Below are 16,707 nucleotides of genomic sequence, written 5' to 3'. Positions count from 1 at the left end.
TTTTTACTACCTAAAAAACATATTAATATGTTTTTATATTTTCTTTTTAATTTATTTAATTAATTAAGACTGGGGAAAAAAACAAGAAAAAAAACAGTTATGGTATCATTTGATATTTAAAAAATAAACGTACCTAGCAATTTTATGTTAAGAACTTTGCTCTATTTACAAGTGAAAAACACTACAAGTTTTTCGGAATTGTGTTACAATAAATAAAACATGTGAAATATATGAAATATATGGAAAGCGCCATAGTGTATTTATTTATTAATTATAAAATACAAAAATAAAACAATTAAAATTTAATAATGATAAGTTACTTTCAACAAGAATTTGTATGGCACTATATGGGTATGGTAGAATGGCTTTACTAAAATAGACCAATGATTTCTCCTGTTTCAGTATTCAAGTCGATATCGTAGATACTTGGACGAGTAGACAAGCCGGGCATTTTAGATATCTATATTAAAAAAAATTACGCATTACACATTTTCATTGTTGTAATATTTAATTATTTTGGCCAAAATATTATGAATTACTTCTCCCGCTATTGTTACGACAAATCCGGCACCAGCAGATACATATACATCCACTATTGGTAGTGTGAAGTTTGTAGGAACACCTTTCAGATTTGGATCTCCGCTTAATGACAACGCTGTTTTTGCCACACAAACTGGTAACTTTCCATAACCCTATAAGTATTTAATAGTATTTGAAATTTTCAATGATGAGAAACATGTATAGCACAGGTGTATAATATTTAATAGATTCTCAATTCCATAAGGGCATACTTAAATTGAATATTATGAAGCATTTCAAATTATAGAAAAATTATTTTTCTTGGCACATTAAGAAATTATTAAATTAATAAACATGACATAAATTCACACCTTAGATTCGTATGTATTTAATTTGTTTAAAACATTATCATTAAACTCCACGGATTGTGCTCCATACATTTCCTTAGCAATAGTTTCGATCTTGAGCTGCAGTGGCATATTCAGGTCATACAAAAATCTACGTATAAAAACAAAAATTTAACATTCCACAGCAAAACGAGCAATAGTATTGTAGATTACTTGAATTCTTGGGGTTGTTGACTGGCTTTAATGACAGTCTCAGCTAATTTAATAGCTCCAGACCCACCATTTTCCCAGTGAGTGCTCACAACTGCATCCACTGCACCAGCCTGTAGACTCGCATCTCTAACAATTTTCCATTCATTTTCAGTGTCGGCCTTCATAGCGTTTATAGCCACGACTACAGGAACACCATATTTGACACAATTGCTGATGTGCTTTTGCAAATTTGCCACACCTTTACTCAATGCTTCCTGTTATAAAAAATTAACGTCATTAGACAATCTTACAAATAAGTTAAATAAAATGCAGTTACTTCTTTTTCTACTGGCGTAATGGAGGCATTGGGACTGACAGCTCCACCACCATGCATTCTTAAGGCCCTAACAGTACACACTAATACTATGGTACTTGGCAAAAGACCAGAATATCTGGTTTTGATGTTGAAAAATTTTTCCATTCCTATAAAAAATTTGTTGTAATCATAAGATTTTCTTGTCTAGTTGTCCCTTTAATTGTATATCAAACTTACCGATATCTGATCCAAAACCAGCTTCAGTGACAACATAGCCATCGGGACCTACTAGTTTAGAAGCAAGCAAATCTGCTACAATAGATGATGCACCATGAGCAATATTAGCGAATGGGCCAGCGTGCACCAGTACTGGGGTCCCCTCAAGTGTCTGCATCAACGTTGGATTAATAGCATCTTTCAAAAGCACAGCCATCGCACCAGTCATACCTAAGTCATCTGCAGTGATATCTTTACTTGATGGAAGATGACACATGTTCTTGTCTTGTGCCACTACTATACGTGATAGTCTTTCTTTTAAATCACCGGCATCTTTGGCTAGAGCCAGAATGGCCATGATTTCACTGGCCACAGATATGTCAAAACATGTTTGGCGAGTATGGTTTTTCTCAGTTGGCGACTGGCCAATTGTAATTTTACGCAAAAAACGATCGTTTGTATCCATTACTAAAAGCAGAAAATATTATTCTTATGACCTTAGTCAAATAAACCAGCTTAAAATATTAAACCAAATGTGAATATTATTTAATACTTACCTCTATTCCATGATATAGTGTCTGGATCGATATTTAGCCTAGAAAATGAAGTGATTTCTTCAGCAGTCAACGTTGATGGGTCAGTCTTTTCAATTCCAAGCTTCTTTAATCTCTTCAGTTGTATTGGAGAGAACGTACGCACACCATTCACAGTTGGTACAAGACGATCATACAAGGCTTGGTCTTTTTGGGTAGCTTCATGGAACATACGAGCATCAATTTGTGCAGCCATCAAATTGTTTGCAGCTGTAACTGCGTGTATATCGCCAGTCAGATGAAGGTTGAAATCTTCCATTGGTATCACTTGAGAGTAACCACCGCCGGCCGCACCACCTAATAAAAGCAATGTTAATAAATAAAACTAATTTTAATCACAAAAATATTAGTGAAATTTATTAAGATATTCACAAACCTTTAATTCCAAACGTTGGTCCTTGTGAAGGCTGTCTCAAACACGCGATCGTATTTTTCTTGGAGTGTGCTGCTAATGCTTGAACTAGACCTACTGTTGTTGTGCTCTTGCCTTCACCAAAAGATGTTGGTGTGATACTACAATGTATTATATTCTTACATTAGAAAAATTCATCATTAAAAAAAGTATCCTATTAAATATATTAAAACTATTTATTTAGTAAATTATTAAAACAGGATAAATACCGAATATTATTAATATTTAAACTAATTATTGCTACACATAATATTTTATTATAAAATTATAATATATATTATTCATAATTTGTCTCCTTTCAGTGATTTTAAATATTTTATATTATTAAATTATAACCACTGTGTGATATCAAAAAAAAAATAGTAAGTTATAAATGTATCCTAATATATAAATTATTAACATAAATAAAGACATATTTAAATTGTGTTATGTATGCTGAGAGTCTATTACTATTTCTAACATTAATAATTTTTCTAATATATAGTTTATTTTATAAAAACAATTTATCAAGAATTTCTAAATGAAGTGACAAACAAGAATTGTATTTACATACCCAGTAACAACAATATACTTTCCGTTATTTATGTTCTTTAGACGGTTTAAAGTTGATATACAAATTTTAGCTTTTTTATTACCATACAAAATCACTTCAGATTCTTTTAGACCTATTTCTTTAGCCAAAACCATTATATTCTTTGGTTCTTGACTTCTAGCAATTTCAATATCACTGGAAAAAAAAGAAAATACTTTAAACTTTTGTTAGAGAACATAATATAATTATGAACTTTACCTAGGCACTGGTCTTTGAAGTTTCAATGGAAGTATGTCTAAATTCCATTGGGTTTTGTAGATAAGGTTTGCAACCTTTGTAGCTGCTTGCACAGTATTTGATAGCAACATGGCAACAGTCATAGGTCCAACACCACCGGGGACTGGCGTTATGGCAGACGCTTTCAGAGATGCTGATGCATAGTGAACATCTCCAACCAAACGATAACCAGACTTTTTTGAAGGGTCTAAGTAAAAGGTAAATATTTTACACAAATTAAATTGTCAAACTTATAAGGACAATTACCTGGAAGAGAATTGATACCACAGTCTATAACTACTGCTCCGGGTTTTACCCATGACCCATGAACAAATTCTGGTTTGCCAATAGCAACCACCAAAATATCTGCTTGGGACACCTAGATAAAGTATTATTTAGTGGCGTTAGAATTGTTTATAGATGTCAAATAAATTGTAGTTTTAAAAGAATAATAATTGTAACAATTAATATAAGTAGATAAACTAGTTACAAAAAAAATACATGTAAGTATTAAACTATCAAAATGTATACTATATATGATAATAATCACTGTTGAAACTCTTGCTAAAAAAATTAAAGTTAACTTTAAAAATGATATTCATAGTTAAATAAAATTTGGTCGGTTTTTAAATCAAGTAGGTAGGGACAAAAATTTAAAAGATCATGAGGGTACATTTTTTTTTATCAATTCTTATAAACAATTTTACTTGACTTTTTAAACATACTTCTTTTTCAATGTCCTTAGTTTTGGAATGACAAATTGTAACAGTAGCATTATGCCATAAAAGTAAACTAGCCACAGGTGCCCCAACAATTTTACTGCGACCCAACACCACAGCTCTTGTTCCAGAAATTTCGATTCCACTTCTAGAATTATAATTAATAATGAATAAATAATAATATAATTTAAATGGACAAAAATGTTTACCTTTTGATTAATTGAATAACACCATTTGGAGTGCAAGGAATTAGACCAGTTAGATCACCAATAGCTACTCGACCTTCATTAACAATGTTTAAACTATGTGCATAAACATAAAATACATACAATATTTAAAACTACTTTTAAATAATTTTAAAACTTAAGATAGGGGTGGACTCACACCAAATTCAGGTTCCCAAAATTGTTTTAAATGGCACTAATTTATTTAAACAAGAAGCCCAAAAATGTTTTTCCACCACTTGAAACCCGCCTAACCATAGTTATTTACCAATGTGGAAAAATGTAAAAAATTTATATAGAAAATGTAATCTGTAGTAGATCAGTTGCTATTCACTATAATAATCAAGTATAAGTTGAATATAATAAATCGTTAATATAGTTTGATCATATTGAACCTACTGGCTTCTATTGTAAACTAAAGTAATATTGAATAAATCTATACTGTATAGATGACAAATTATATAATTTTGGATTTTTAAATTTAACTGACCCAAATTAAAATCAGTAACCCCAATATAGATGTCCCCAGTCAGATACAATATGTATATAATATTAAATATATTAACCCATCAACATCCTTTTCAGGAGAAACAGCGTTGGTGATCAAATGTGAATCGATATTTTCTACACAGTCCAACGGCATTTGAACAATAATACCATGTACAGATGAATCGCTATTATATTTGTTGATTTCTGACATTAACTAATAAACATAAACAAACAAAATTAAGCTATGATATTAGGATATGTAAGTTCAAATATTTTTGTAGCTGATTCGATTGAAGCATAGTTTAATTAAATTTAAATCCACAATGAAGCATACCTCATTTTGAGTGATTGTCTTGGGATACTGTACATGTGATGCTTCCACACCCACTTCGGCTGCAGACTTAATTTTCTGCCTAATATAGACATTGGAATCATCGCGTCCTCCTACTTGAACAATAACGAGGCGCGCTTTGAACCCATTAAAAAGTTCAGCGAGTGCAGCAGTTTGATTTTTTAAATTGCTTTTTGTTTCCCTAATTCACAGGTTATTAGTTATTAGTAATTGTATCATCAGACGACCTAAGGTTAAACTTTAACCATAGGTAGTTAAATTTTCAACTTACTTGGACAGTTCAGTACCGGACAGCACTTTTGCAACAACTTCTTCGGACATGACGATGACGAGTGCTGACAGTAAAACGAATGAGAAGAAAATTCAATTATTGCGCTTATTGAAGTATATGGCACTATGGTGCAAAGCGATTGAGAGAAGGATTCAAAGAAATAATGGACGAGCTGCTGCAATTTTGCAACGGTTTGAAAATAATTAATTTGGGATTACCACAGTCCACTTGTTGCTCGTTATCAATAAAATAGAAACACGTTATCTGCCTGCCGGGCGCCGGTGAAATGTATGTGCGTCCTATAATGTAAATTTGAATAATTTTTCCCACTGCCACCCGGTGGAGCACAACAATTGTATATTAATATTAAAATGTAGTTCTAACTTCTGATAGTTATGGTTCAACAATCATTGTCTTGTTATATTAAAATGCCAGAGGCCATTATTTCTAATCGTGTTATTACCGAACACTGAAACATGTTTATCACTCGCAAATCCATAATTATAATATTCGTGTTTATACGCAATTATAAAACTTAATTATGTTATCGTAATTTATATTTTATTTTTTCTTCTTATTGAGCTTAATGAAGTTTATTAAGGTTCATCACCGCATCAAAATTACTTTATTTCTTCTTGATATAATTTATATTTTATAATGTACTCGGTAAAGGAATTTTTTCTCAGCCAAGACGTTTAGGAAGCGATGTTTCTTTATTTCAATATATCAATTATTATTGGTTGACACATAATTGTAGCACTCACTAATATTTAAAATCGGAATATCCAATTACATCAGTACAGAATATGTATACTTGTTGTGCTAACTAATGTTACACTCATTTTCGTTTAGTATAGATAATAATGAGCTCAGACACCAAGATCAGCAATATTAATGTGACCTATCATCATGATCTGATGATAATTAACCCTTTTTAATGGTTAAGAATTTTTTGAAATTCATCAATGAATGTTTACTTAAGAGACGCAAGAAATATTAAACATAAACGAAATATAATGAATTGAAAAATTCTTAAATGTTATCAAAGTGAACCACTCAGACTGTCCACATACCTTCCAGCTAGCTGGTTGCGATCATCGTTGCTAGGTGGTCATCACTGCGAACAGTAGACCACCAGCCGCCTCACGCTCTGGTACATGGACAAGTCTCATCATCGTGGCCAATGACGACTCCAGATTTGCACCTGGAGGGGACGATGCATACTACAGAAATGATCCTGTGAAGTATGATCTTAATTAAATCGTCGACACCGGCACGTACTTATAATGACAGTCGGATGCTTAACACGGGTTTCCCGCACACTGACACATCGAATTTTGGCACTATGGTCGACGAACTCATTGACTGGAAAGTACTCAGACACACTATGTTTGTCTATTGAGTGATCGTTTTGTTAACAGAACTCAAGTACAGCGAGTCGGACCGTCCAAAATCGACGGAGAACGCGATTCAATGGCTAGGTACAGTAGACGTACAACGCTAGAGCCATCTAGCGGCACCCGTCGGCCTAAATATTAATTCTAGTCGCCGTCCGCCATACGCCGAGTGTAAATGTCTTCGACACTGTCTAAATAAAACGGTGTTGTCACTTATCGTCCACGAATATTGAATGTTCTTTTTCATGCACTTGTTGCAGTCGTTGTCCGCTAAGAAATCATGTTTTGATTTAGCGTTATAATGCACGTATAAAAATATATTAGTTCATAGTTTTACTCTATGCATTCCACTTTACTTTGACTCGTATTAATATATTTTTGTGTTTTTAGTTTAGTGTACGTTTTACCTATTACTTATTTAATTTTTACTACAATATGTCAAATATAAAATTAAATATTCATGTGTAATGTGCTTAATTTATTATATTAGGTAATGTAATTCAAATATACTTGTATAATCAATAAACCAGACTTTTTAATGTTTTTTATTTACCTATTAGTAATCACTAATCAATTAGTGTATATCAGAACAAAAACACTTCGTCGATCTACGTGTAAAAAATATTACACAAGAATATTTAATTTTCTATTTGACATATTGTAGTAAAAATTAAATAAGTACCTAATAGGTAAAACGTACACTAAACTAAAAACACAAAAATATATTAATACGAGTCAAAGTAAAGTGGAATGCATAGAGTAAAACTATGAACTAATATATTTTTATACGTGCATTATAACGCTAAATCAAAACATGATTTCTTAGCGGGCAACGACTGCAACAAGTGCATGAAAAAGAACATTCAATATTCGTGGACGATAAGTGACAACACCGTTTTATTTAGACAGTGTCGAAGACATTTACACTCGGCGTATGGCGGACGGCGACTAGAATTAATATTTAGGCCGACGGGTGCCGCTAGATGGCTCTAGCGTTGTACGTCTACTGTACCTAGCCATTGAATCGCGTTCTCCGTCGATTTTGGACGGTCCGACTCGCTGTACTTGAGTTCTGTTAACAAAACGATCACTCAATAGACAAACATAGTGTGTCTGAGTACTTTCCAGTCAATGAGTTCGTCGACCATAGTGCCAAAATTCGATGTGTCAGTGTGCGGGAAACCCGTGTTAAGCATCCGACTGTCATTATAAGTACGTGCCGGTGTCGACGATTTAATTAAGATCATACTTCACAGGATCATTTCTGTAGTATGCATCGTCCCCTCCAGGTGCAAATCTGGAGTCGTCATTGGCCACGATGATGAGACTTGTCCATGTACCAGAGCGTGAGGCGGCTGGTGGTCTACTGTTCGCAGTGATGACCACCTAGCAACGATGATCGCAACCAGCTAGCTGGAAGGTATGTGGACAGTCTGAGTGGTTCACTTTGATAACATTTAAGAATTTTTCAATTCATTATATTTCGTTTATGTTTAATATTTCTTGCGTCTCTTAAGTAAACATTCATTGATGAATTTCAAAAAATTCTTAACCATTAAAAAGGGTTAGTTATCATCAGATCATGATGATAGGTCACATTAATATTGCTGATCTTGGTGTCTGAGCTCATTATTATCTATACTAAACGAAAATGAGTGTAACATTAGTTAGCACAACAAGTATACATATTCTGTACTGATGTAATTGGATATTCCGATTTTAAATATTAGTGAGTGCTACAATTATGTGTCAACCAATAATAATTGATATATTGAAATAAAGAATCATCGCTTCCTAAACGTCTTGGCTGAGAAAAAATTTAAAAAACAGTATAATCATCTTTAGAGTTGTAATCATAACTTGTCATATTTCTTGGCACTTCTCAAAGCAGACCAATATTTTAGGCTATGAATTCTCTTTGAGTATGACACTTCCGATTGCCAGGTTCCATGAGCGCCGAAGTCAATCAGGTAAGTATGGCTGGGATCCCGTAGCGCAGGCACATAGCGAAGTGGGGGGCAAGATGTGCCTGATCCACCCAAGGTATTCAGAGGGGCCCATTATTATACGATGGATTTTAATCTAATTTTTAATTTTTTTTAATACTACACAAATAAAACCAAATATAGGGTTTTAATTAGAATCTAATATAAGTTACGTAACTAAATTCAATCCATGTCCATTTCTGGAATAAAATATGTATATTGTATTACGTTTGATTTCCATTGCTACCAAGAATCATTGATAATTTATTTTTATAAGTCATAATATCGTCAACGATTGATTAGGAAATAATTGCTATTTAAAGCCACATACTGGCACCATACTGTCTAGTATACTAGCATGCCGTGTTATTCTTATCTTATCAAGACAGTGACTGTTGTATACTTTTATGTCTATTTTTAAAATACTTTTGAACAAGGGTGTTGCCATTATAAAGATTCATATGGAATTTCAAAAAACCACTACCTATATAAAAACTAATATGATTTAAAAAAACTAAATATTTTATAATTACTTAGAGAAGACCTAAAATAGGTAGGTTAGGTACTATAAGTAAATATTTATACAGTATTTATTTTAAATATATTAAATAGAAGATCATTTTAAATACAGATATTAAACATTTTATAAGTAATTTGATCATTTTTAGAAAAGTATTTTTTAATGATTAGAAATAACCAATGAACCAATATTATTATTATTATTATTATTATTCTATAAATTTAACAATTTTGTTTTTATATTTGAATATGATTAGATAAAGGGTTAGATTTAAAAGAATTAGAGTTTCCAATGGATAAAATATATTTTCAAAATTAACAGTTAAAAAATAAACAAAATTAAATAAAAATATTGTATTTTTTTAAATTACTTTTTTTTTGCAATGCGATGTAACCGTTGTATGATTTCAACATTACACGTTTTCTTAAAAAAACTATTAAGAAATAAAATGTAATTTTGTTCGACCATAACTTATGATAGAAACTAGCTGTATAAATAAAAATATTCTAAATATTCTTTTACTATAATATTCCCACTTTTATCATTTATTTAATTATAAGAGCATTAAACTATTCAAATTTTTTTTTATCACACTTATTGGCTTAATGATAAACTATGGTATTATTAGGCTATATAGCTATAATATAATATAATATATAATATATTATATTTATTGTAATGATATTCTGATAACTACCTTTTTATAATATAAAAAAGTAGGGGGCTCACCCATACAAGGTACAAGGTAGTATATTTAGGTAGGGGGCCCATCTAACATTGGCCCACCTAGTGAATATTTTCTGATTACGTGCCTGCCGATGCAGTATTAAAGAACATGAATTGTTAAATAGTTGAAAATGAAGTTTTTTTGTACTCAAGCCCGTTTCGCACGAATACTACATCATGATTGTAGTTTCCAAGATTCTTCTAGTATGATAACTTCTATACTAGTATACCAGTTTTTACGTTCGTGAACACAACTTCTAAAATAGAAAGCACGAAAACTGGAAAGAAAGTATACATAGAGCTGTAAGTTTTGTAGTGGACTTATAACTACATGATGCATCAAACTATACTACCATTACATATTAGTACTGTAACAGTTATTATTAAATCGAGACAATCGAATACGAAAACAAAATTTGACCTCTTAACAGAAAAAATAGAGTTCATATAATATCATAAAATACAATAATAGTATGAGCACTGTGAATCCGCGGTTATGAGTCGTGTACCATTGTTGTCAGTGCAAATTCAATTGAATACAAAATAGGTATTGCACCGAAAAATTGTCCAGTTAAGTGTTAACTGAATATTAGTAAAATCGATTATATTTTAGCACTCAGTGCGTCATATCGTTCTGTGATGGTATGTGATAGCCAGAATAGATGGCGTGGACTTCTTTATATTTAATTATTATAATAATATCATGCTTACCATTATTTTATAATCATCCACAGATTTGTCATTGATAATATAAGAATGGATAGGCCATGACAAAATATGCACACTTATAAATGCGCAACCCTACAAGCTGTACATTTTAAAAAGATTCATGGTTGAAAACAAAGCATATAATTTCCAAAAACCAGGTATAATCCTTATACTAGGCGGTATTTGGACTTTTCCCCTTTTGCAAATTTTAGCTGTACTGGACGTTTCCCCCTGGACTGAGACATTTCCCTCCTGAATCAATGTATATATTTTTAGACACAATAATGGGTTTTTCTTTGGTTTTAACGGGAATTATCATATCGGCATCCATCGACTATCACCATTATGGATTTATTCCCCAATTTAATGGGCAATGATATAAAGTTTTTAAGAAGAAAAATTCGATACCTATCAATAGGGAATAGTTAAGTACCGAGTCGTATTGGAGTCTGAGTTCGATATGGGCGGTACGTATCGCTCGTATGTTGCACTTGTAACTTTTTGAAAGCTCAAAATTGATCGGATACATATCGATATCGATACACTCCAATTCCTTCCTTAAAAATCTTGATTGATAAACCAAAGTTTTATAAATAATTTGATTTAAAATTTTGTATAATTATTTAATAAAATCTCGTAAACAGTACATTTATTTATTTGCATATTTTGTAATTTGTATAATATTGTTTAATATTTATACTATATAGTAAATATAGTATTGGCAATAGTAGCTGGGACATTTTAATTATCTTGGCTACACTGTTGGTTTTTTTTATCAACTATTTTGTTCAATGTTATCATTATTTGTTATATCGTGATAATAAATTATCTATCAACGACCATGCAACAAAACTGTTAAAGTGTGAACCCGACCTGTCCTGTATTCTAATATTTTTCTCTTTAAAGCTTAAATCATAGACGTCAGTTTTAAAATATAATTAATTGTTTTTTTTTTTAATTATTCTAAAAATAATTATTGCAACAATGGTTAAAGTAAAGTCAATAAAAATAGATCCCCACAAAAACTTTTCTAAGGCGTTAATGAAAATGAAGTTTATGAATCCGGGTATAGACACAAAGGAAGAAGCTGTAACAATTAAATCTGAACATAGACCAAAGAAAAAAGATGTTTCCAAGATTAATAATTGGGAACCGTTTTATGATCTTCTACCTATGTCAAGGCTATCATTTAACGGTAAGAATCCTGATGTAGAGAATATGATGAAAAAACTAGGTGTACTCCAGCGTGACCCTCATGAACATGGTAAAATGGACGTGGACATAACGGTTGAAGAAATGATCATAAGAAAAAATAAAATGAAACAGAAGAAAAAGTAATATTTAATAATGTATTGTATTTAGTGTACGTTGTTTTTACATATTTCAAAATTGTATATTATTCTGTGAAAGCCATCATATTCCTATGTACACTATTTAATATTGTTGTATGAATTATTGATTATAAATGAATGCCTTATAAGTTTATAACTAACTATATTTTTTAAAACTATAATTGTATTTCTGCTTTTAAACTTTAATTTTTAGTTTAAAATATGAAAACTAACTGATGGTTAATTTTGTACTCAAACTCCAATGATTTCATACCCAATAAACTTAGTGTTAACATTGTGACTTTTACAAAGCTCAAATACTTATGTTGGTTACTCAATATTTGGACATACAAGTATAGACGTATAGTTTACTCCAATACTTCATAGTTCATAACCAACAGTTTACTAAGTTATAATCATTATAACACGATGTAGACAAGAAAAATGCTATCCAATTTATGTAATAATTATAAATTTAAACTTATTTAGTAGGTAATAACTAGGCATTTTATTGTATTTACTTATACAAACCTAATATTATTTGCTAAAAAAACTTCAAACATGTTATCTAAGAATATGATTTGTTTATTCAATTTATAGCATTATGGGTACTAATAAATGTTGCATTAATAAATTCAGTTTATAAAGGGAACATTGTGCAGTAGGTACCCATCATAAAAATCAAAAAATATACTTTTAAAAATATTTGTTTATGAGTACACCACACTAGCGTGTGTTGTCTCTACCGTACATACTCACAACATAGCACATCTGTGTTCAGCTGTAAGAATTTTGTCTGGCAACTGAATAAAAGAGCGAATTGAATTAATTATCAAATGTTAAGGTTAGAGCTAAACGCATCTGTGTTTCCATGTGTTTCTTATGATACTTTAATTTTTAAGCAAGTTATGAGTCATGGTTGTTATATTTACCTCTGTAAAATATTACAATTTAAAAATGCTCATAACTCACATTATAACTTGTATAGTTGCACAACATATATTTCTTAAAAGGTTTACCTACCTATTATTTATGTTACTCATACTTGATTTACCATTTTTTTTCATCCTCTATTTAAAACAGGTATAACAATCAATCGAATTATTTTATTATTTTATTCATTTAAAATCATATTTCTCTATAGAAGTATTAAACGCCAAGTTCATCCAGTTTTAATTAAATTTTGAATTAATTTAAATTTTAAATTATGGTCTTAGTTTTTTAATGTGACAATATGATAATTACATAGACATAATATAACTATAATATTATAATATGTTTATGTGATAATTATTATATGATTTATTGATCAGCAGTTGATAAGACAAAAAATGTGAACAAGGTTTATTTATAATTAGTAACTATTACTTATTTGCCAATTCGCTGGAGTTATTTTTTGCTTTTGTGACTTAAACTGTACTGATAATATTTAATCAAGTAGGTATACAAATATTTTATAGAAAAAATTGCCTTTAATTTTTATATGTTTAAAAATTCAAAATAAGTTTTAAATTCTTTAATATTTTATATTTGTATTTTGGTATAATAGTACTGAATTGAATTATTGTGTTTTTTACAGATTGTTAGTCATGCACAATACACATACCTGATACTTACTTAGTTTATTAACTAATTTTTCATCATTATTAAACCTTTGTTTGGATTTACTTTATTTTCGTCATAAAAACTGCCTATCATTTGTACGATATCAATAAACGAGTCTAAGAGTACCTACGTATATACTCTAGACAGAAGCCTTAGTACTTACCTACACATTTTACACCTTAGTGAACTGTATGAAAAGATAAATAGGGTAAAATGATATATAATTATACAGGGTGTTTAATGTTTATAGTTTAAGAAGAATTATAATATAATATTATATTTTGGGTTTTCATCGGACATCTTAGGAATATGTATTGATTTTACAATGAAGTGTGTTTTTTTATGTAAGCTTACCCGAATTATTGTAGAAAAAATACTTAAATCTTCGACTTTGAGGGTGGTTTCTAAAAATAAATTGGATCTTAGTGGTATTTGTTTCATTGAAAAATTGTCAAAAAGTTTGAAACTTAAGTACAAGGTTTCTTATAAGTCGTTATTATTGGAATTAAAATAAAGTTGGACGTAATTCCACAAATATTTTTATGAACATTTGAAATTTGGAGTATTGTAACACTGGATATTAGAGCGTAAATTTTAATATTTTTGACGATTCTAATCGTGTGATTAAATTTGGTGACAATCCAGAGTTTAATTTTAAGTAAACTAAATTTAATTTTAAATCTTGATTGGTGATCAAATCAATTAGATACCTACTTTTTCAATGGAATGAGCATAATTTTTGTCCAGTTTCGTGATTATATTTTTAATTGTATCAAAATGTTTACAATAATAAAAGGCTGCCGTTAACTAAGTTTTCCACCTACTTACACAGGTTGTAAGGCCAAGGAAATATTAGGTGCTAGCTCTTTGAAAATCTGTACTCTCGAAGGATCCTTAAAAAATATTTGATTGTAGTTCAAAATAAGTTGATCGACTTTTGGGAATTTTTTCTAATTTCTTCCGCCACTCTTCGAATAAAATACCTTAATGGCTTTACCCTCTTGGACCATAATATCAGGTGCAGTATCGCTCAATAAAAGCAGTTCACGATGGTGTTTATTGCCATTGAGCTAAAAAATTCGAAGGGATCTATCGAAAAGTTTGATTTACTAAATAATTCAATCGAGTATTATCCGACATTGTGTGTTTAGGCATTTTTATACTATCAATAAATCATCGTCAATAATATTTTATACATATATCGAAGGGTCGGCCACAGCAGTCTATAAACAACAAATGCATCAAGTTCCGGACCCTACTAATAAGTTTATCGTACTATTATAATAGTATAACAAATTCGATGTTTTTAGCAAAAATCAATTTGACATTTTGACCTACCGTATTGCCTACTATAATGGTAAAATAAATTATTATAATAAATAAATCATAAAATATAATTAGAATATAATAATATATATTACACTATAGTATTGTAATATACAGCTGGCTGACAGACCATTTTCAAGTCCATAGTTGGCCAAAGAATTCAAATTGAACATAATATATAACACTTGAACAGTGACTTAGGTAAGACAGCAGAACGCCGATTGTCCGCACTAATTAATGTCGAAGACTCGAGGAAGGTCAAAATATGCAAACATCCGGATAATTGAAATATTACACAATACATAGGAATATCGAATTCGCGGTGTTACAGCCGACAATCAGCGTTCGATAATAATTGTATGGAATAATATTTTTATACAAAATAATCATAGAACAATGTTTAATAAAGGTTAACTAAGGCAGCGAATATCTAATCTATGATTACGATTACGTGGAATGACAAAATATCGTTAAATTATTAAAAGACTGTTTTTGGACGTTCGGGTAATCTGGTGTTTGGTGTTCTGTCGAAGTACTTAAAGGTATTATTACTGAATACATTTGACACCACCGAAGTAGGTACAATACTGCAGCAGAGCGCCAGAGAGGTTACCTTTTTTTTTTAGCTCATATCGTAAAAATTATTAGGGTTTCTTTATTTTATATAATTTCCGCCCTTGTGTGTTGAATTGACAAAATTATACTTGGGTGCCTGGATGATTTTAATTTTAAAATGACAACCACGAGCCACTAATGTAAGGTTAGTTAAAATTTGTCGGAGATGTTAGCCCTGAATATGTATAAAATGTAAAAAATGTTAAAACTTTCCGTTCCTATAGGAATAAGTTTTTGACATAATAGACAATAGTTTTGGAGAATACATGCGTACGAGCTGTGAGCTTTTGAATAGGTCGAATAGGTAGTAAATTATCATTAAATGTATCCGTAACTTACATACGTACACCGTACACGTACAATCCACTATTAAGTGTGAACACTTTTTCGCCAAAAGGTACAAAATATTTGGTAATTTTTGTCCATCATCACATCTATCAATATACCGATTGATCTACTTATCCAACAAAACAGATTTGAATATACATATATCATTAATTTCACATTATCCAACATGTTTCACTTATTTATTCCACATCCATAATATATCTTTTAAATGTCTCAAACAATATGACCTGAAACTCGGTGGAAGTTCAAAATCATATTTTAAAAAAAAATGGGGAATTCCCTATCTCATAATTTCATGTGAAGTGCTGATTAATTTGTGTTATTGGTTTGATCGGCACGAAGTGTAATGTCAACGGAAAAACTGGAATATGTGCAATAACGAAAAGTTTCAAGTCCCTTCGAAGTACAATAAAATATCTAAAATTGTTTTTTTGTTTAAAGACCCAATTTTATTAAAATTTAAACTTGAAATATCTATAAAAAATGTAAATATGTATTTGTGATGTGTTTTAATTGAGGTAAGGTACTAATACTATATGACATATGTTACACTAACCTTGTATAACATTTTCAAACTTTTTTACTCACAAACAAAATTTGTTTTACGCACAAAAATTTCGAAAATTTTAGATATTTATAAATATCACAAAATATTTTGAAAATTATATCATGTTTAATAAATGCTAAT

At 30.4% G+C, this 16,707-nt stretch overlaps 2 protein-coding genes across 2 annotated transcripts; one reads left to right on the top strand and one right to left on the bottom strand.

Moving 5' to 3' along the window:
• Positions 1-227: 227 nt before the first annotated feature.
• LOC111039892 (C-1-tetrahydrofolate synthase, cytoplasmic) lies at positions 228-5,911 on the bottom strand. Its single transcript, XM_022323541.1, has 16 exons — positions 5,459-5,911; positions 5,170-5,368; positions 4,913-5,049; positions 4,332-4,424; positions 4,129-4,270; positions 3,671-3,782; positions 3,386-3,611; positions 3,149-3,322; positions 2,560-2,696; positions 2,148-2,480; positions 1,612-2,058; positions 1,396-1,541; positions 1,080-1,333; positions 891-1,017; positions 540-692; positions 228-460 (listed from the first exon to the last, which is right to left on the bottom strand). Exons 1-16 carry the CDS (start codon positions 5,506-5,508, stop codon positions 371-373), a joined length of 2,820 nt encoding a protein of 939 aa, XP_022179233.1. The 5' UTR covers positions 5,509-5,911; the 3' UTR covers positions 228-370.
• A 5,867-nt stretch (positions 5,912-11,778) lies between these two features.
• Positions 11,779-13,746, top strand: LOC111039885. The gene is made up of 2 exons (XM_022323535.1): positions 11,779-12,081; positions 13,705-13,746. The coding sequence occupies exons 1-2, from the start codon at positions 11,779-11,781 to the stop codon at positions 13,744-13,746; spliced, it is 345 nt and encodes a 114-aa protein (XP_022179227.1).
• Positions 13,747-16,707: the final 2,961 nt, after the last annotated feature.

Source organism: Myzus persicae, unplaced genomic scaffold (genome assembly GCF_001856785.1).
Source record: "Myzus persicae strain clone G006 unplaced genomic scaffold, MPER_G0061.0, whole genome shotgun sequence".
NCBI classification, from domain to species: Eukaryota; Metazoa; Arthropoda; class Insecta; order Hemiptera; family Aphididae; genus Myzus; species Myzus persicae.
This window is presented reverse-complemented; position numbering and strand designations above follow the sequence as displayed.